At 45.7% G+C, this 22,290-nt stretch overlaps 1 protein-coding gene across 4 annotated transcripts in view; it reads left to right on the top strand.

The window, feature by feature from the left end:
• STON1 (stonin 1) overlaps positions 1-22,290 on the top strand; it is a 47,207-nt gene that overhangs the window by 12,469 nt on the left and 12,448 nt on the right. For 2 of the 4 annotated variants that reach the window (XM_073897745.1, XM_073897744.1), the window contains exons 2-3: positions 10,310-10,461; positions 19,913-21,871. In XM_073897745.1, coding sequence (XP_073753846.1) covers positions 19,960-21,871 — 1,912 coding nt within the window. In that variant the 5' untranslated portion in view covers positions 10,310-10,461; positions 19,913-19,959. The remainder of the gene's footprint in view (positions 1-10,309; positions 10,462-19,912; positions 21,872-22,290) is intronic. The other 2 variants (XM_025868856.2, XM_073897743.1) reach the window with 1 other exon arrangement.

Below are 22,290 nucleotides of genomic sequence, written 5' to 3'. Positions count from 1 at the left end.
GGCTTGGCAGTTGGCCCAAGAAGCAGCCCCAGGCCATGATTGGAGGTGGGAGCTGGGCCACGGGGCTGGGGTAGGGGCGGTGGGGCAGACTCTGATCCTGGAAATCAGGCTGGCTCCAGTAGACTGGAATATAAGGCCCAATGGGAAGGAAGCGTGTAGGCTGGGACAGTTGGTTGTTAAGATTTGGGTGAGGTGGGCTGCAGAGAACAGATTGCTTTCTAAGATCTGGTAGATACACCAGTGGGGATTCTGCCATGTGGAGAGGTACTGCTCTCACCAAGTGTGAGTCTTGTTATAATCTTGGGGGTATTTGGCCATTTATTCAGCAGGTACCAGCAAGCACCTACTGAACATAAGAAAATCTCTAACCTATTTATAGTTTAGTTTTTCTTATGAGGACTTCCTATATATGTGTGTCTATATCTATCTGTCTGTCTATCTCTATCTATATCATCTCACATATAGTTATTCTTGTTAAGCATATAACGAAACCATGGGAGTACAAAGTATTTTCCTTCATTTATCATTATGAAACTGAGACCCAAAGAGGGTAATTAGTTTGCTTAAAGCCCCACAATTACTTAGAAGCTGAGCCAAGTTCAAAATCCATGTTTCTTGAACTCTTTTATTGGTGCTTATAACTGCTTTCCCCATGGTAAGCAGTTTCTAACTTTCAAGGTGTAGACTTTGAAGAGAAATAGAGAAAAACACCTTTGTAATTAATACTCGGGGTTTTGCTTTATCTTTAAAGGCTGGTAAAGCTAAATGCAGAGTCGAACCATAATGTGAGCCCTTTTTGTTTCAATCCCAGGTGGGCATTGGTATGGTGGTTATTCACTGTTTAAGTCAACCAGAAACAAGTCCTCTTAGATTTGGAATTAATGTCTGTGCTCTGTGGCATCCTGACCTGTGGCCCAGCGGAGCAGTCCAGCCGGAAGAGAGCATTGGGTTTCCTTGGCAGAGTGATTAAGGGTGAGAGGGCAAGGGTCATGGTTCAGCCAGCCCGGCTTCTCCTGTAGTGAAGGATGGTCGCTGTCCTAAAGCCCCCAGGGCTCAAATCTGTAACTCAGCTCCCCCCTCAGTCCCCCACAGCCCGTTAGGGCACAGGCCGGAGCCCCTCCAACCCCGCCCGCTCCTATAATGGGCACACGAGGCTCTACTGCCCTGTGCCCTGGGAACTGAGCCCCACAAGCTGAGCCGGGCTGATCCCTGAGATACCTCGTCCTATTGGCTCAGCCTGATACCCAGCACGCCCTTCCCAAAGGCCCTCCCCGCCCCAGGTGGAAGTCCCGCTCAGCGGCGGCTGGGTCAGGGTGGGGCTTCGATGGAGATCCTGTACCTCCCGGAAAGCCTGGGCCTGGCTGTGGGTTTTTCCCTGTCAGATTGTCCCGCTGCTGCTACCTCCCCCTTCCCTTTCCAGCCAGAAGCAGCCTTCCTGCGCTTTCCCTGGCCCAGTTCTTTCCCTACAGGGAGCCCATAAGAAACTCGGATGTGGCCCAGAACATGGCTTCAGCGTCAGGGACATTTTTCACTCATTTGCCAAATGTTTATTGGGCTTATCAGCCTGTGCCAGGGCAGGGCGCCCTGGCATGCGTAAGATCCTGCCAGCCCCTGTCCGGGGGTCGCGCCCAGCCTAGAAGGGAGACCCCAGGAGACACCCAGCCTGCTGTGATGAGTGCTACTGGGAACTCCAGCCTGGATTCCTGGCTGGTCACCCACTCTGGAGGTTAGTGCCCTGGTGCTGTGTGTTTGTGCCGGACTTCCCAGCTCTTGACGTCTGCCTTCGGAGCCTTGCTCTGCTGAGCCGCGGCGGCATTGCCCACTGCCCCACGTACGTCCGTTGACGGATGAATGGATACACAGACGGGTATGCAGAGTGGAGTGTTTTTCAGCCTTAAAGAGGAAGGAAATCCTGGCATATGTTTCAACATGGATGAACCTTGAAGACATTATGTGATGTGACATAAACCACTCACAAGTAGGACAAATACTGTAGGATTCCCCTTGTATGAGGTCCTTAGAATAGTCAGATTCACAGAGACAGAAAGGAGAATGGTGGATGCCAGGGGCTGGGGTGGGGCTTGCACAGTTCGGGTTAATGGGGACAGAGTCTCAATCTGGGAAGATGGAAAGTTCTGGAGATGGATGGTCACGATGGTTGCACAACCATGTGGTTGATTGTACTTAATACCACAGAACTGCGCTCTTTAAAGCAGTTAAAAGGGTAGCTTTTATGAGAATGTACATTTTACCACACAAAAAAGTGTAGAGGCTTAGAATCACAATTTCATATTATCTCTCCTGGTTTTGTGGGTTGACTGGGCTCAGTGGGGTGGTTCTTGCTTCGAGTTTCTCATATGGTTGTAGTCAGATGGTGACTGAGGCTGGAATCACTGAAAGCTCCAGTGGCAGGATGTCCAAGATGGCATCTCAGTGTGGCTCCCCCAACTAGCGTGGGCTTTGTATGCAGTGGCTCAGGGCTCCCACAAAGCAGGAAAGGCAGCCTCTGGGTCGGGCCTATGGCTAGGATTGTCACAGTGTTCCTTCTACCATGCTGTATTGGTCTGAGCAGTGACAGGCCCACCCAGGGGAACGGGGAATGGAGCTTCCTTGCTCCATGGCATTCCAGAAGAGCATGAGATGGGAGGTATTACTGTGGCCATCTTTGGAAAACTTCTATCCTGAAGCATGGTTGCAGGAGTCCTAAAGAGTTTGGATAGGAAAGGGTCTCCAGGGAGGCACATACTTCTCTGCAGACCTCTTTTGTAGGAGAATTCATTTTCATAGATTGTTAGAGTTTGAATCTTCCTAACTGGTTAGGACTTTTGGAAACCACTTGCTAGCAGTGACTTGTTCTAACCTATGGAGCTGGAATGAAGCGGAACAGGCACGAAACCTCCCGGCTTCCAGGCTGGGCAAACAGCTGTAGGGACCTCACCCAGCGGGACGTTTCTTGCTGTGAGCAGTAGTAGGAGGGGCTGGTGGAGAGACAGGTATGGCGAGAGAGGCCCTGCGGGTGTCCAGTGGAGGCCTGCCCGCATCTTGGAGCTGGGTGAGCCCCTTGTGCTGGGCTGGACCTCTCAGGAACCTCAGTGGGCAGCGATATGCAGAGGCACCTGGGTGCTCTATGAGGACCCTGGGAGTTACTCATTTTAATGGAGACTCAGTTGAGATGAAGGAGGCCATTCTGCTACAGGCTCAAGCACCCAGGCTGATATGTAGAGATAGTAAGTTTTTTTTTTTTTTAAGTTTATTTATTTATTAAGTAATGTCTGTACCCAACATAGTGCTTGAACTTACGACCCTGAGATCAAGAGTCTCATGCTCTTCTCACTGAGCCAGCTAGGCACCCCATGATCTGTAAGTTTAAATACAATTTAATGCCCATCGTTGAGAACGGCAGTGGACAAATCTATTCATTCACACCTACTTACATGTTTCTAATTAGACTTTGCTGTAAGTGCAAAATTCTTTGTTAAAGCATTTAGTGGCCTTTGAAATGCAATGAAGTTCACAAATATTTTGCACACATTCCCTGCAGACCAAGAGACACAAATATTATTTTTGTGTGTGATGTCTGCATTTGAGACTAAGAGCCCAAGTAAATGTTGATCTTCTGTACTTGTTTTATAAATAGGACTTTCATAAGTGATTTTTTAAATCTTAGAATTGCTCCAGGGTGCCTGGGTGGCTCAGTCAGTTAAGTGTCTGCCTTTGGCTCAGGTCGTGATCCCAGGGTCCTGGGATCGAGCCCCGCATCGGGCTCCCTGCTCCCTGGGGAGTCTGCTTCTCCCTCTGCCTCTGCCCCTCCCCCTTGGTCGTGCTCTCTCTCAAATAAATAAATAAAATCTTAAAAAAAAAAAGAATTGCTTGGGTTGTTACATATGTATATACATGTACATTCGTGGAATTCCCGGGAGTGGCGAGGATTGAGCAAACATGCTTTGGTTCTCTGTAAGTTCCTGCCTGTGTATTCACAGTGATGTGGACTTTTCCAGGCGAGCTTGATGGTCAGCAACAGCCCAGGACAGGCCACGGATAAACGAAAATGCATTTGGTCTGAGGCTTGCACATGCCCAGATCACCTCTGACGTCCTTCTCTGGCTTACGATCCAGTTTGGACAGCCAGAGGGGAGACCTGCCATAGCAACGATCAGCCTGTGCCTAACTGGGTTTTGTGTCTGCTCAGTGGGGTGCATGAGGCCGGGTGGGAGGCTCTCCCTTAGCTGGTGTTAACTGGCGTGTGACTCGAATGCCCGGAAACATGGGCAGCGGGGATGGTCCCGGTTGCCTCCTCTGCTGCCCCGTGTCTCTGCCCTAGCAGATGTCCCCTCCCCAGGGAGCCAAGGGCGTACTCTCCCAAAGCCCCAGTGCGCTCTAGCTCAGGGGGGTGAGCACATTTTGTCTTTCATTTGTTGTTTCCTCTGGTCTTTCCCAACAGGTTCTAAGCACCTTAGGGGCAGGAATCTAGTGATAACGGCCTCTCTTCATGCACCTGCCATCCTACCGGTGTGACTTTATTTAGTGTCACAAGAGGCCTGGCTCAGTTTGCTCTGGCTGCCATGACAGGAAACCACGGCCTCTGGGGCTTAAGCAACAGAAGTGTGTTTCTCACAGGTCTGGAGGCTGGAAATCCAAGAGCAAGGTGTTGGCAGGTTTGGTTGCTTCTGAGGCCTCTCTCCTTGGCCGTGTCCTTTCGTGGCCTTTTCTCTGGTGTCGCTCTGTGTCCTGACTTCTTGCAAGGACAGTGGCCAGGCTGGCTCAGGGCCAACCCTAACAGCCTCATTTGCACGAGGCCCTCCTTCTAACGACAGTCACATTCTGAAGTATGGGGGTTAGGGCTGAATTTGGGGGAGGGCACATGTTGGCCATAACGAACACTAAAAGTTAACTATCATTACCCTTTTATTCACATCCGAAGAAACCAAAGCTCAGGGAATTCACATCACCTGCCCTCGCCATACAGCTGGTCGGTAGCGGGGCTGAGAGTCACACACCATCTCTCTAACTTCCAAACCCTTCTTTCCCCACCACACGAAATCAGGTCTTACTGGTTTCTGTTCCCTGGTGTTTCACCCAGGACCTAGCCCTTAGAAGACACTGTATTTGCTGAGTGAATGCGCAGGGGGCTGGGGTCCACAAATTTGTACCAGAGCCCAGCAGCCAAGGATCAGGGTGCTGGGTCTCTCCCAGCAGGTGATGGCCCTTAACTTGTCGGACCCTTCCAATCTGGAGTGGCCTGGTGTGGGAGGGAATCATATTCTAAAGTATTAAATATCCTTCCTGGGCCATTTAGCTATCGCTTCTTCTGAAAACACTAGAAGTAATTACATGGTAATTAAGACACATTACTTGACCAGTTTTCATTGCTGGTGGCTATTGATCCCCCCTCCCCTCCCCCCGCTTAAATATTTAAGTCAGAGAGAGATCCTCTTTAGAGTTCTTTAAACTTCCAGGGCTTTCTGCTTATCTTCAGGAGGGCCCCCGGGCCTGCGGGAGAGGAGGGGAAGGAGGAGATTTGCATGTTTAAGGTGCGTGATCTGAGCCCGGGGCCCCTTCAGCCTACTTTATCCCACATCTTTTTTGTGGTTCGCTCTGAGAATGCAGAATCAAAATCCAGGAGCCACCCTCCAGTCACCACAGCGCTCTGCACCCCGCACCCCTGCCCAGCCCTGGGGGCCCCTGAGGAGATAATGCCCTTTCTCATTTCTGACTCTTGAGCGCCTTGCTCTTCCCACTGGAGGGTCCACGGGAATATAAATACCAGAGGGCAGCCCTGAAAGCAGGCCTTGTTTGCCGGCCCTCGCCTGCACGAAGGCTCGCTTGTCTGCCTCCTTCCCCTGGCCGGGGGCGGGCTGGATTTTTTGGAGAGTGGGAAGTCCTGGGACCCTTTAGTGCTCCTGAGACCACAATGCAGATAGATTTCAAAGAGGGGGGCTGTTACTAGGGCTGCCAGGAACCAGGCCCCCTGGGAGACAATGCTGGTCCAGAGCTGCAAAATCCTAGAAACCGGGGGCTGGGGGTTGAGGTGGCCAAGACACGGACCGCTGGGCCCAGCCTCAGCCTGTGGGCCTGAGCATCTGTGTTCCCTTTGCTTCCACACAGGCAGCCTGGCCTCACCCCCACCCACTGCTAAAATTGCTCCGACTCTGTCACCGCCGACCTGGTCACTAAACCCAGTGGTCTCTCATCTCAGCTGCCCCTGCCCTCTGCTCTCTTCAAGGCCCCAGGAGGACATTCTTTCCTGCCTTGGGGGTCCTTGTACCTCCTGGTTTTACCTTGGCCTCTTGGATGTGTCTCACTTTTTCCCTTTCTTTTCCGCCTCCTAGAAAGTGACCAGTCCTCAGCTTTGGATGCCATGTGGCCTCTCCTGTTCTCTCTTGCCTTTGGCTCTCACCTAGCCTAGGAAGATGCCCAACTCTTCATGTGTAGCCCCTGGTTTCCTCTCCAAGTACTGTCTTGTGTTTCTAGCTCCTTGCTCGATATTTCCACTTGGATGCACCGCAGACCTGACTTTTTCCTGCTTCTCCTGTGGCTTCACGTTTCTAAGTGCCAGACTCCCCCTTTTCCTGTGTTTTCTAGGTCACGTTGGTGTCCAAGCCCTGTCAAGAAGACTGCTCTCCTATCGTGATTCCTGCCCTGGTAGTCCGTGTGGTGTAGTGGAAAGAGCATGAAATTTGGGACTCAAACAGGGTTTGATTCTGACAGCACCTTTTTCTGGTTGTGCCACCTCAGGCACATTGCCCAGCTTCAGCTTCCAATTTATTGTCTACAAAGTAGGCACACGCAGAAGGGTGGGACGCCTTGTGTGGCATTCTCAGCTCACTGACCTTCTCAACAAAGAGTAGGGTTTCTCAACCTTGGTGCTATTGATATTTGGGGCCAGATAATTTTTCATTGTGGGGGCTCTGCTGTGCATGGTAAGATGTTTAGCAGCATCCCCGCCCCCTACCCACTAGGTGCCAGGAGTACCCCCTACCCCTGGGCATGACAACTGAGCGTGTCTGCAAACACCGCCAACTGTCCCCTGGGGAGTTAAGTCGTGCCCGTGGGGACCCACCGGGACAGAGCCATGCGGGGTCTTGGGTGTGGGTGACGAGCGTGGTCCCAGGTTTTCACCTTACAGTGGTCAGCCCCATGTAGAGAAGGACTGCATCGTTTTTGAGCAGTCTTTTCCCTGATTACTTCCGACATCTCCAGGTGCGGTGCCGACTTGCTTACGCAGTGCTTTTTATTTCACAGCTCGGTTCAGCACCTTGGTTTTCTCTTGTGGGAGAATGGGAGACCATTCCGGGCTAGACAGGAACCCCGGGGCCCTCGCTGGTGTCCTCTGCAGGCCTGGCGTGGCCTGTTGCTCGGCCGGGGGCTGCTTGCAATGGTCAGTTCTAACTCAAGAACCCCTACTTGTAAGCACCGTGCCACCATTTTTTGAGTGCCTATGAAGTAGCATTTTACTTACTAATTTAGCATTAACTTATTTGGACCTTAGGAAGGAGGTGTTACTCATTTTCACTTTATAGATGAGGACATTGAGGGTGTTAAGTAACATGCCTCAGGGCTAATAAGCAGAGGAAGCGAGATGAGAGGCCAGTGACTTGGGCGCTAGACCTCTGTGCTCGTCGCCTTTGTGGGTTGAACCTTTGCTGTGACTGAAGGATAGGATCCCGTGAAGGAGGAGCTTCTCTTAACTGGCTCAGCAGGTCCCCATCTTGCCATCTGCAGGTCCTCGGGACAGAGAGCGGACAGTTGGGCCGGGCAGATGGCTGGTTGAGACCATGAGTCCCAGCCCTGTGTCCAGCACCAGGAAGACTCTGATTGAGGTAGTTTTCCCTCCTTCACACCTTGCACAAGACTTGGCTGTGGAATGTGTTGGGTGCTCACTCTTTCCCAAGAGAATAGCCAAAGAGTTTGGTGTCACTCAGTAAAGGGGCCGATGAGAGGCTGAGCGCAGCCCCATAGCCCCACACAGTGCCCTCCCTGACCCTCCGTAGTGGGAGACTGAGGAGGGTCCCAGAACCCTGTGAGGGGAAGACGAACGGGGCTTCGTAGGGTTGGGGAGATAGGGGCTGTGGCTCCATGGTCCCAGGCTGAGTGTGCTCTGGGCGTCCTGCAGCATTACAGAGCCTGATTCCCATGGGAGGGTCTGAGGCCCCTGCTGTGCTCCCTGCCTTGGCCAGGAGAGGCAGGGACCTCGGGGAGGGAGGCTGTAGTGCTGACAATCAGTGATGGAAGCTGCCAGATGCCATCCTCAATGCCAGAGGATGACCTGGGGAACAAAACCCTCACCTGCTTGCAGAGGTCAAAGGCAAGGGTTCTCTCCAGTCATGGCCTATCCGGAAGGTCTTTGGTCTCCTGTCTGGGTAAGCAAAGGGAGTATGTCCTGCTGTGAGGCCTGCTGGTGTCCCAGGGGAAGAACCTATGGCAACTGCTCATCCTGAGAGCAAAGCGGAGACTCTGCTAAGCCAGAGAAGCTGCTGTGGGCCCAGAGCCAATCCTCATGGTCAGAGCAGAGATAATGGCAACAGAATGAAAAGGCCAAGGTATTCAGAATTAAAGGTGGACCTGTGTTTCCCGGCCACAGGCATTTATTTTAGAAGGGCATGTTCTGGAATGTTCTGAGGCAAACCATCCATGTGAATCTTTGAGGAGAGCTGCCTGTGACCCCCTCCTGGAGCCCATGAGAATGTTAGCATCCTATAGGCTCTGGAAAGGAATGCTGTGAAGAGACCTGTAAGCCCTTGTTTAACCAGAATTTGCCAAACACATTTGACCATGGGTCTTTTTTCCCCATGCCTGTTAACTTCTCTCCACTTTGGGTGATGCTGTCTTCAAGGAGAACCCCTGAGCAGGGATTCAGGCACAAGGGACTAAGATAGGAACAGATCAAATCGAGAGAGCAGGGTAGATAGAGGCATGGTCATGGGCCAGACAGAATGGACATCCAGTTCTCAAAAAGGGTTTGTAGCAAGCTGACCTGATGCTAAAGCAAACTGCAGAGTCTGAGCATTTTCCTTTCTTCCTGACTAGAGAAAGGAAGGTTAGAATGGGGAGACAAGGGAAAACAAAGGAGGGAGAGAAATAGAGTAGATACACTGAGTACCCATTATGTGGCAATTTATATATGAGGCAAATATCACCATTTTACAGATGAAGAAACTGAGGCTCAGAGACCTCTGCTTAGCAGATTTCCATGGCATTTATGACACTGACGTGAACATGGTGTGCCGACTCCATAACCGTGTTGTGGTGAGAAGAATAACATTATGAAATCAGCATGGCCCACCCAGCCCCAAATCTTTTCTTTGTTCATGTAAAGACCATCTCCTGGGACGAGTCCATTTGGGTTGGTGTCTGTTTATACAACTCTCTAAATTTAGGAAATGGGCAGATTATTTAAAAGAAGGTTAACAAAATAGCCAGGACCCAAATTCATCCTGGAAAAGTGGAGGTTAAATCCACAGGGGAGGTGCAGGGTGGGGGTGCTGAGCTGGAACCAGCACAGATAATATTTGAAGGCACGGATAGGTTGAGCTGTGGTTTAGTATTTTACAAATGGTATTTCCTGTCACATAGCTGAACTAAATAGCACACATGTTTGTGATTAAGTAGGACGGGCCGCGGAACATCTGTGGTAATAGTGCAGGCTCTCCATGCAGTGGGCACTTCTGGGACCTAAGGTGAGGGTGCACGCTGCAAGGGTTTTCACTGCACGTAGGGTTTTGTGTTGTCTTAGAATTCCTTTTGGTTTCAAAAGTTTGGTTGCCCCTTTAAAGGGAAAAATTCTGTAGGGAGGCTATTTTAAACCCTCGCGTAGCAAACGTTCGCAGACGCATTCAAAGTCAGGCTGTCCCTGACTTTGGCTTTGTTTCCGGGACATACATCCCAGAGTGGCAAGGAGGGTAACTAGATTGCAGACCTCCAACCACACAAGAACCACAGGAAGGCTTTGCAAACGCAGCCCCCGTCTGTTTCCAGAGGTGCAGTTGAGGAGTGTGGTACTGGGAGAGTCAGAGAATTCTTTCCTTGGGGGACAGCCAGTGAAACCACACAGATACTGGCATGAAGACATTCTTTCTCTAGATTGTGCGGCATTGTTGTGTGGAGCAAAAAAGGCACAGGCATAAAAGGACTAAATCCAGCCCTTTGCAAAAGCAGGGGCGTTGCTGAGGGTCCAGATGTGTTCCTGAGGCTTGAGTAGGAGTCAGCCTGACAATGACAGTCGGGTGGAGCTAATAGCAGGAGGGGACTGCTAGGTGCCTGTGATACTCTTCTGAACTGAACATCCTTTCCTCGTTCGTCCTCCTGCCAGCATCTGGCCGCTCCAGAGAAGCCAGATCCCAGGGGCCATCTGAGAGGCTGTTGTTCTCCATAAGTGGGGACAGTCTTCAGCTGCAGACGAACAGGAATGCTGACTCGACCACCAAATGCATCTAATTTGATTTTGATCATCTGCAGGAAAAGGTAGAGCTTCATATTTACACTTTGACTGGTTTCTGAAGAAAAGTGAAGGAAATCTGCAAAGAACAGCAGGAATAGACCCTTGAGAGTAGAGCGGGTGGGGTGGCGTGGAAGGACTATGTGGGGCGTTAGGTGAAGTTTGGGGAATTCAGCTGTATATCCCAAGATGGCCTAGTCCTAGAAGAGAGGGTGGCACCTGAGGGTGTTTGTTGGGCAGCAAGGCTGAAAAACCATTCATTGCTCGGGGTGGGGTGGTCAGTTGATGCAGTTGAGAAGGGAAAGGAACCAGGACAGGCTGAGTTATGAAAGCCAGTCTCAGAATTGACCCAAATTGCTACTGAGCTGTTGTTGTTCTTGAGCAATCAGGGGGAAAACTGTCTCAGAGTTTGTCTTTCCCACAGCCTGATATCCAAGCGGCAGATACGTGTGGTGGGCTTTGTGGAGAAATAGGCTCTTTTCAGGTGAGAACAGCATCTTTCCAGCTTAGAGAGTTCCTGCCTCCAGGAACTCTCCTTAGTGGAAGGTAGAGTGGTGGGAAGTGTTTGGAAATGAGAATTAAGACACCAACACCAGCAGGTCATTGGATCTCTTGGGACCTCTTGGGTGGTGGATGGTATTATGGAGCATGGGCTTTGGGATCAGACAGATCTGCCTCTTTTGGGTTGGGTGACTTTAGGCAAGTAGATTAACCTCTCTGAGCCTTATTTTCCTCTTCTACAAAATGATATTATTACCTAACGGGTTTGTGAGAATCAAATGCACACATAGCCCTTAGCATACCAAGAGTGCATAGCAAGTATTTGATAAATGTTTGTTGGTGTGGTTAATTGAGCAGAATACCTCCAATTTCTGCCTAACTCTGAAATGCAGTGGTTCTTTGAACTGAGGAGGGCAGTGTAGAGATTTCCTTTATGGGAAACTGAAAAGACTATTTAAAATTATTCAATCAAAAATGCATTGAACTGCCTAGTGATGTCAGACATTTGTAGACAATGTGAAAAATGCCCTAACGAATGAGACATAATCCCTCTCTGAAAGAGCTTCACTCTGACTCTCAAAAAACATATGTATTTTTCCTACAACAACTTGATGATTTTCATCCCCAGTTCTTTTTGGTGAGATAATTATTCCATACTAGTGTTGCTTTTTCATAAGGCTTATTGCAAGTACTTTGCAGTAATTCTAATAACATTCAAGGTGTTGTGTTTTTGAAAGCTTTATTTTTTAAAACAATTTAGAATAAATTCATAATCTGCATGATACTCTTATGAGAATTCCAGGATGATTTCTTCAGTGAAAGAAAGAAGTGGAGTCCCAGGATTGTGTGTAAATTCAGACTTACTTGTGTTTGCTGTGGCCTGCATCCTGCCTTTGCTGATCCAACAGTGAGAAGGGTGGGGATAATTATTTCAGGGCTTCCCTCAATATTTTGGGGGCTGTAAAACTCTGGGTACCTCCAAGAGAATGTGCTAGGCCCTGAATGCCATCTGTCACATGGGTTGAGGTGAAAGGTTGAAAACCACGGTCTACCTGAATCCTCATTATTCCCCGTGTGAGTAGGCATGTGTGCTTACTTTTAATTTGTTCTTGAGTTCAGTGTTATCTGACTCTACTTTGAAAATGGGCAGCTCAAAAGGATGTCTAAGAGTTTAAGGAGAAGCAGACACCCCTTTAGAAACCTTCAAAACCCAGAGATTGATTTCCAGCAGCTTCCACCATGATACAGTTTTCTTTTCTGCCTGCGCCTCATTCAGTCTTGGTGTCTTGCCCCGTCTCTGAGTTTTGTCTGACATTGTCTTCCAGGAGTTAGCAGGATAATCGAGATTGACTGAAAACAGACTTCTGGAAGGGTTAGGGCAGGTGGGGTGGGATACAAGCCACAGCTGAGGAAGGAGCCACGGAATCCAGCCAGAGGCACCTCTACTTTGGGGGAAGGCAGCTGGGGACGTGGTGCCTGGATACCCAGCTCTGCGCTAAATGGAGCCTGGACTTTGGAGAAGGTGCCTGGGTGCCGCGGTCTATTCTGGATTGCGATGAATTTAAATGAGATGTTGCCTGTGACAGGGCTCTGTAGATGGTAGGACTTACGGTCCTGGGGGAGGCACAGACACACATTGAGATCCTGCCGCATTTGCAGTGCCGAAACCATCTTGAGGCTAAGTAGGCGTTGCTGCTTGAATAGTTTTGGTTCCAGCGCCTTGAAGGAGGTGGGGTGAAGTTGCAGATGACTGAGGCAGGACACATTCCTGACCTCTCCACTCTGGACTTTCGCATCCCTCCCTGAGACCCAGGGGACTTTGGACAGTCCGAGGCTCTGGAAAGGATGTGGCCTTCTTTCCCTGCTGAAGGAGGGGGTGAGTCAGGAGGGAAGGAAGGGGAGGGAAAGCCTTAGATGGAATCGATTCTAGTTGTTGACTTTGGGAAAACTGATGGTGGGGGCTTTGAGACTAAAATAGAAAGATGAGGCCATATGGAAGGAAGAGGCAGAAGAGGTGCAAGAGAAATGAAACGAGTGTGAAAAGGATTGATGAGGAAGGGCAGCAAGAGGGGTACAGAAGAGGAGCAAGAAGGGAAGCGCGGGAAGTGCACCTGCCCTTGACCGCGAGGAGCCATTCTTAGCCACTCATTCCAAGTCCTGCCGTTTAAACACAGACAAAGGTTTGGGCTCCTCTTGGGCATGATACAGAATTCTGTGTGGTTGTATTAAACTCACATTACATGTGTTGAGTGCCTCCAATGGGAGAGTCCTGCATAGGGGGGGAAGAGTACCCTCTGCATAGATTTTGCGTTTAAGGTAGGGGATTTTTTGCAAGGTGTGGTTTTTAAAGTTCAAGGGTCATTTAAAAAGTCATGAAATTGATTTCTTTATCTGGTTTATGGAAATTACTTTAAAAAAAAAGATTTTTTTTTTTTTTTTTTTGACAGAGAGAGACAGAGTGAGAGAGGGAACACAAGCAGGGGGAGTGGGAGAGGGAGACGCAAGCTTCCCATAGAGCAGGGAGCCTGATGGGGGGGCTCGATCCCAGGACCCTGGGATCATGACCTGAGCCGAAGGCAGACGCTTAACATCTGAGGCACCCAGGCGCCCTCCCCTTTTTTTCCATAAGAAGCAAAAACTCTGAGGAAACCAGTATCAGTGTTTGAAATTTTGAAGCTATGGGTGGAAAACAGATAGGGCAAAATGTTTGGTATAGGTCAGAATAGATTCCCTCTAAAGCAGGCTGATTTCTTCTCTTAGTCTTTTCTTTCTTTTTGATAAAGCCAGCTAACAGAAATATTTACAATGATCTCTCACCCCGTATGAAGAGTGATTTTGGCTGGATTCCTTCTGAAGAGGGTAGGATAGGATGGGTCAAGAAATCCTGCTGCTGATTTCCTGCCTCTGAGCCTCTGGGTGGTGTCCCACTGAAACACGGCTCTGCCCTGCTTCGAAGGGAAAGTGCTTTGTGGCAGCTCCAGCCCATGGGCAGTGACAGTAAAAGGCCCTCCAGAGAGAGCCAGTTGGCCTGGACTGCTGCTGCGCTGTGTGTTTGGTGCCCTCAGGAATGTGCGGATTTAGTAAATGACAACACTGAGCGTGCCCTATCCCCAGTGGAGCCCCAGACTTGCTCCCTCGCTAGAGCCTGGCTCTTTTCCAAGCTGGAAGGATTGCACTGGCTGAGCCCCCATTATCCACAAGGGGAAGCGAGCAGGCCTGAGGGAGGGAGACAAAGACGCCTTTCTTGCGGGCTTTATTCCAGCAGGTTTTGGGTTTTCGTATCATGGAGTTTTATTCTCTGTTAGTTTGAGAGTTTGGTCAAAAATCCCAGGGGTAGCATAATTTCTGCTTTTGAAAAAAATGTCTATTGGATGTCAGCCACCACAGAAGTATTTTCGAGTGGGAAATGACCTCAGAGATGATTCTGCTCTCATCACTGAATGTCCGGAGGGGCTTTGTGCACAGCTAGTGGGTGACAGACCAGCACCCAGCATCCCGGGTACCCAACTCCCAGCTCCGTGCTGTGGCCCATACAGCTCATTGCCTCTCCTGTCATTACAATCATCTGAAGAATTCATGTTGTATTATTAGATCAGGATGAAGTGACCTGTGCTCAGATTCTGGTTCTTTCCAAACTCAGGTCTGTACCTGAGAAAAATGATCACACAAAAACTTATATAAAAACTTATCATTCATAATAGCCAAAAATTAGAAATAAACCAGATGTCCATCGACCGATAAATGACGGATAAACAAAATGTGGGCTGTCTTCACAATGAAATGTTATTCAGCTACCAAAGGGAATGAAATACTGAAACATGCTATGGTGTGGATGAACTCTGAATGTCCAGACCAGGCAAATTAAAAAAAAAAAAAAAAAAAAAGTAGATCAGTAGTTGTCAGGGACTTGGGGTTGGTGGTGGGGAGAATGAGGAGTGACTGCTAATAGGTACATTTTGGGTTTATTTTGGGGGTGATAAGAACATTCTGGAAATGTGATGGCTGCACAACTCTGAATATACTAAACACTAAACAATCCCTACTGAATTGTCATTTTTTTTAAAAGGATGAATTTTACGTGTGTGAATTGTATCTTAATAAAGCTGTTTAAGAAAAAAAATCTAGTTCTCTTACCAGTTGGGCAGCTTTAGGCAATGACTCTAAACCCAAGTAATCTCAGTTATGAAATAGAAATGACGATATACACATCCCAGGGTTGTTTTGATAAATTAGGTCATGAATTTGAAAATGCTTCTAAACAATAAGCCTTATGTATTTGGGGAGCAATCAATGGGTTTTAAGAAGTTCATTATAAATTTATCTTCTGTATTTTCTACAACACTAGCAAGTTCTCACTACACAGTCATTCAAATAAAGACTTCCTGAATTGACTAAAAAGTGTTGCGATTTTTAAATTTTTAGAAATTTTTTTGCAGTTTTTTAAAATTGTGGTAAAAAAATAACAAGTTTTTAACAATTTTTTTTGCCCTCAACAAATTTTTAAGTATACAGTACACTATTGTCAACTATATGCACACTATTTTACAGCAGATTTCTAGAACTCTTTCAACTTGCACGACTAAACCTCTATACCCACTAAGAGCCACACCTCTTTTCCCTCTGCCCTTCCCGCCACCCAGCCCCACCATTCTCTTTTCTGCTTATATGCATTTGACTACTGTAGATACCTCATGTAAGTGGAATCACATAGTACTTGTGTTTTTGTGACTGGCTTATTTCACTTAGCATAATGCTCTTAAGGTTCATTTACGTTGTAGCCTGTGCCAGAATGTCTTTCCTTTATAAAGCCTGAATGAGATTCACCATATGTCCATATACCACATTTTCTTCACCTGTTCATCAGATAATGGACATTTGGGTTGTTTCCACCTCTTGGCTATTGTAAATAATGCTGAAAGGAAGAAGAGAGTGCAGATATCTCTTTGAGATCCTGTTTTTAATTTTTTTGGATACAATTCCTGAAGTGGGATTGCTAGATCATATACATGGTAGTTCTATTTAAAAATTTTTTTGAGGAAAGTCTATATTGTTTTTCATTTTACATTCCCACCAACAGCGCACAAGGGTTCTAATTTCTCCACATCCTTGTCAGCACTTGTTATTTTTGTTTGTTTGTTTGTTTGTTTTTTGCCTTTCTTTTCTTTTGGGTTTTTTTGGTAATGACCGTCCTAACAGGTATAAGGTGATATTGTGGTCTTGATTTGCACTTCCTTGCTGATTAATGATGTTGAGCATCATTTCATATACCTGTTGTCCATTTGTATGTCTTCTTTGGAGAAACATCTATTCAAGTCCGTTGCCCATTTTTAAATTGGTTTATTTGTTTGTTTTTTTGCTATAGAGCAGGAGTTCCTTATGTATTTTGAATATTAAACCCTTATCAGATACATGGTTTGCAAATATTTTCTCTCATTCTGTAGGTTGCCTCATCACTGTATTGTTTCCTTTGCTGTGTAGATTTTGAGTCTGATGTAGTCTGATTTGTCTATTTTTGCTTTTGTTGCTTGTGCTTTTGGTATCCTCTCCAAGAAATCATTGCCAAGACCAATGTCATCAAGCTTTTCCCCTGTGTTTTCTTATAGGAGTTTTATAGTTTCAGGTCTTATGTTTAAGTCTTTAATCCATTTATAGTTGATTTTTGTGTATGGTGTAAGATAAGGGTCCAATGTCATTTTTTTGGCATATGGATATCCAGTTTTCCCAACACAGCTTGTTGAAGACACTATCCTTTCCCCATTGTATAATCTTGGCATCCTTGTTGAGGATCATTTGGCCATGTGTGTGAGCTTATTTCTGGGCTTAATATTCTGTTCCTTTGGGCTATATGCCTTTATGCCAGTACCATACTGTTTTGAGTACCATAGCTTTGTAATATGTTTTAAAGTCAGACCGTATGAGACCACCACCTTTGTTTATCTTTCTCCAGGTTATTTTGGGTATTCAGAGACCTTTGAGATTCCATGTGAATTTTTGGATTGTTTTTTCTGTTTCTACAAAAAATGTCATTGGGACTTTGGTAGGGACTGCACTGAATCTGTAGATTGTCTTGGGCAGTATGGACTTTTAAACAATATTATGTCTTCCAATCTATGAATGTGGGATATCTTTTTATTTGTGTCTTCTTTAATTTCTTCCAGCAATTACTTCTCAGTGTAATTTATTTCAGTGTTAAATTTATTTCTAAATATTTTATTCTTTTTGATGCTATTGTACATGGGATTGTTTTCTTAATTTGCTTTTTGGATTGTTAATTGTTTATGTATAGAAATGCAATTGATTTTTGTTTGTTGATTTTGTATCCTGCGACTTCGCTGAATTGTGTATTACTTCTAACTGTGTATGTGTGTTTAGGGTTTTCTATGATAAGATCATATCTGTAAATAGACAAAATGTAACTTCTTCCTTTCTGATTTGGATGCCTTTTATTTCTTTTTCTTGCCTAATTGCACTTGTTAGGACTTCCAGGACTATGTTGAATAGAAGCAGTAAGAGTGAACATCCTTGGGGTGCCCGGGTGGCTCAGTTGTTGAGTGTCTGCCATTGGCTCAGGTCATGATCCCAGCGTCCTGGGATCAAGCCCCACATCGGGCTCCCTGCTCCGCGGGAAGCCTGCTTCTCCCTCTCCCACTCCCCCTGCTTGTATTCCTTCTCTCGCTTTGTCTCTCTCTGTCAAATAAATAAACAAAATCTTTAAAAAAAAAAAGAGTGAACATCCTTGCCTTGTGTCTGATCTTAGAGGATAAGCTTTTAGTTTTTCACTGTTGAGTCTGAGGTTAATTATGGGCTTTTCATAGATGGCCTTTATTATTATTTTGAGGTTTTCCTTCTTCTTAGTTTGTTGGCTGGTTTCTTATCATGAAAAAGTGTTGAGTTTTGTCAGGTGCTTTTTCTAGGTCTATTGAGATGATCATGTGATATTTATCCTTTGTTCTGTTGATGTGCTATATCACTTTGATTGATTTTCATATGTTGAACTGTCCTTGAATCCCAGGAATAAATGCCACTTGATAATGATGTATGATCCTTTTAATCTGTTGTTGAAGTTGATCTGCTAGTATTTTATTGAGGATTTATGCATTTGTATTCATCAGGGATATAGTATTTTTCTTTGCTTATAGTATCTTTAGCTTTGGTATCAGAGTAATGCTGGGCTTACAAAATGAGTTTGGAAGTGTTCCCGCCTCTTCAGTTTTTTGGAAGAGCTTCAGTAGGATTGGTATTAATTTTTCTTTAAATGTTTGGTAGAGTTCTCCAGTGAAAACATCTGGGCCTGAGCTTTTATTTTTTGGGAGGTTTTGACTACCAATTCAATCTCCTTGCTAATTATAGGTCTGTTCAGATTTCCTATTCCTTTATGATTCAGTCGGGGTGGATTGTATGTTTCTAGGAATTTGTCCATTTCTTCTAGGTTATCCAACTTGCTGGCATGTAATTGTTCATAGTGGTCACTTATAATCATTATTTTATTTCTGTGACATATGTTTAATGTCACATCTTGCATTTCTGGTTTTGAGTATTTTCTCTTTTTTTCTCAGTCCAGCTAAAGGCTTGTCAGTTTTATTGATCTTTTAAAACAAACCAACTCTTAGTTTCCCTTCTTTTCTGTTTTATATTCTCTTTTTCATTTGTTTCTGCCCTAATGTTTATTCTTTCTTTCTTCTCCTAACTTTGGGCTTAGTTTGTTTTTCTTTCTCTAGTTCTTTGAGCTTTAAAGTTAGGTTGTTTATTTGATTTTTCTTTCCTTCCCTCCTTCCTTCCTTCCTTCCTTCCTCCCTCCCTCCCTCCCTCCCTTCCTTCCTTCCTTCCTTCCTTCCTGTGTTTACCGCTATAAACTCTATTCTGTCTGCTGCTTTTGCTACATCCATAAGTTTTGGTATGTTGTGTTTTCACTTTGCTTACCCCAAAATATTTTCTCACTTCCCTTTTGATTTCTTCTTTGGCCTATTGGTTGTTATATTTCGTTCAGTTGCTACATTTGTGAATTTTCCAGTTTTCCTTCTCCTGTTGATTTCCAGTTTCATTCTATTGTGGTCAGAAAAGATACTTGGTATGATTTCAGCCTTCTTAAATTTGTTAAGACTTGTTTTGTGACCTAACATGTGATCTATCCTGGGGGATATTCTGTGTATGCTTGTGAAGAACATGTATCCTGCTGCTGTTGTGTGGAATGTCTGTCTAGTCTAGTGTGTTGTTCAAGTACTTTGTTTCCTTATTGATCTTTTATCTGGATGTTCTATCTGTTATTCAAAGTGGGGTATTGAAACTCTAATATTATTATGTTGCTGTCTGTAACTCTCTTCAGTTTTTTAATGTTTGTTTCATATATTTGGGTGCTCTGATGTTGGCTTTATATATACTTGTAATTGTTATATCTTCCTGGTGAGCTGACCCTTTTATCATTATATAATGTCCTGCTTTGTCTCTTGTGACAGCTTTTGACGTAGAATCTATTTAGCCTGGTAGAGTATGGCCATCCCCTGCCTGCTCTCGTTTCTGTTTGCATAGAATATCTTTTTACTTCCTTTCACTTTCAGCCTAAGTTTGTCCTTAAATCTGAAAAGAGTCTCTAGTACACAGTGTACGGTTAGATCTTGTTTTTTTTGTTGTTGTTAATCCATTTAATCATCAGAAGTGTTATAATTCTTAAGCATTTCTTTGAACTCAGTTAACCTGTAAATCTGGTTGCTTGTATTTTTATTTTTTTAATTTTGAACTTCTATTTGTGACAACACTTTATTTTATTTTATTTTTTAAGTAAGCTGTATGTCCAACATGGGGCTTGAACCCATGACTCCAAGATCAAGAGTCTCATGCTCTACCAGCTGAGCCAACCAGGCGCCCCCTGTTTTTTGTTTTTTTTTGTTTTTTAATCTAAGTATTTCTCAGAACTAAAGTCACTTGAATTTCCTCCCCCTCCTCATTTAATATTCTTCTTGTCTCTTTCTCCTTTAACAGATACAACATACCTGATTCATAGACAAGACCACAATCTGATTCCAAAGATGTGTTCTACAAACCCAGGCAACTGGGTCACATTTGATGATGACCCTGCTCTTCAGTCTTCTCAGAAGTCGAAGAATTTACCTCTGGAGAATCAAGGCATCTGTAGGCCCAATGGACTTAAGCTGAACCTTTCTGGTGCTAAAGAATTTCCCAGTGGATCTTCCTCTGCCAACAGTACCCCCCTCTCCTCTCCCATCATAGACTTTTACTTTAGTCCAGGACCTCCAAGTAACTCTCCTCTTTCTACACCTACCAAGGACTTCCCAGGTTTTCCTGGTGTCCCCAAAGCAGGGACTCATATGCTTTATCCTATCCCAGAATCATCTTCAAACAGTCCACTTACACCACCAGAAGCAGGCTCTTCCTTATTGTCTCCTAAACCATTCTGTTCATCCCATGCTTCCTTACCCAGGGACCACTCATGTACACATCCAGCTCCCAGAGTGGGTCTTCCAGATGAGGTTGGCCCTCCCCAGGCTGAAAGCCTAGGGTTTCAAAGTGATGCCCCCAAGTTTCAGTATTTTCGGGAGGACTGTGCTTTTTCAAGTCCATTTTGGAAAGATGAAGGCGGTGCTTCCCAGTTTGCCTTTGACCCTTCAGGAAGCAGAAAGATGTACCCATCAAGAGACAAAGAGGTGCCTCTCGATCAAAAAAGCTTAAATCAGGGTTCACTTAACTACATCTGTGAGAAGCTTGAACATCTCCAATCAGCTGAGGACCAAGACTCCTATGGAAATTTGTCTATGCAGTGTTTGTATGCTAAAGACACTGCCTCTTCCTTTGTCCCCCACACGCTTTTCAGGAGTCAGCCAAAACCTGGATGGTCTTTCATGTTGAGAATTCCTGAGAAGAAGAACATGATGTCTTCCCGTCAGTGGGGACCAATTTTTCTGAAAGTCTTACCTGGTGGAATTTTGCAAATGTATTATGAGAAGGGGTTAGAAAAACCATTTAAGGAGTTACAGCTCGATCCACATTGCAGGCTTTCTGAACCCAAAGTTGAGAACTTTAGTGTGGCAGGAAAAATCCATACTGTGAAGATTGAACATGTGTCTTACACAGAAAAAAGGAAATACCACTCTAAGACAGAAGTAGTTCATGAACCAGACATTGACCAGATGCTGAAGTTAGGGTCCACAGAGTACCACGATTTCCTCGACTTCCTGACTACTGTGGAGGAGGAGCTGACAAAGCTGCCAGGTGTTTCAAAACCAAAAAAGAACTATGAGGAACAAGAAATTTCCCTGGAAATTGTGGACAACTTCTGGGGGAAAATCACTAAAGAAGAAGGAAAATTGGTTGAAAGCACTGTCATAACTCAACTCTGTTGCCTCTGCTTTGTGAATGGGAACACAGAATGCTTTTTGACCTTGAATGACCTTGAGCTGCAGAAGCGAAATGAACGCTATTTTGAAGAAGACCCAGAAAAGAAGGGGATTGATATTCTTGACCATCATTTTCATAAGTGTGTGAAAGCACAAGAATTCGAGCAATCAAGAACCATTAAGTTTGTACCGCTGGATGCCTGCCGGTTTGAGCTGATGCGTTTTAAGACTTTGTATAACGGGGAGGATCTTCCCTTTTCCCTCAAGTCTGTGGTAGTTGTCCAGGGGGCGTATGTGGAGCTTCAGGCCTTTGTCAACATGGCCCCCTATGCCAGTTCCTTGAGGTCCTGTGACAACATCATGATACACTTTCCTGTCCCGTCACAGTGGATCAAGGCCCTCTGGACCATGAACCTCCAGAGGCAGAAGTCCCTGAAAGCCAAAATGAACCGCCGGGCATGTCTGGGGAATTTACACGAACCTGAATCTGAACCTGTTATACAGGTCACTGTGGGGTCAGCAAAATATGAGAGTGCCTACCGGGCCGTTGTATGGAAGATAGACCGGCTTCCTGATAAAAATTCAAGTAAATATTCAACACCCAAGTTGGCTTTCTTGCGAAGTAGCTTCAGTGTTTCCACCCTCCTCCTTGGGTTGAAACCAGGCTGAGAGACAGGATCATTTCAGTCCCTGGGGGCCATGCTAGCGTTGCCCCGGTGGGAGGGGCAACATTTAGTCAAATGGCGGATTTAGTTTGTCCTCTCTGCCTATTTCTACCAGATTAAGTTTAACTTAAAAAAAATTTTTTTTTAATATCATAAAAAAATAACCCTAAGCTAAGATTTTCTTGTGGATGGTGGCACTGAGGGAAGATTGCCTCGTTGTACTTTTTGACATCAGCCACCAACCTGAAATGTTAAAACTTAGGGAGCTAAGCTAAGCTAAGCTCTTAACTCACAGAGCTTAGATTCCCTAATTAACTTTTAAAGATCTCTCATCCATGAA

Source organism: Callorhinus ursinus, unplaced genomic scaffold, assembly GCF_003265705.2.
Source record: "Callorhinus ursinus isolate GAN/ISIS: 27379988/994484 unplaced genomic scaffold, GSC_fseal_2.0 scaffold10, whole genome shotgun sequence".
NCBI lineage: Eukaryota > Metazoa > Chordata > Mammalia > Carnivora > Otariidae > Callorhinus > Callorhinus ursinus.
This window is presented reverse-complemented; position numbering and strand designations above follow the sequence as displayed.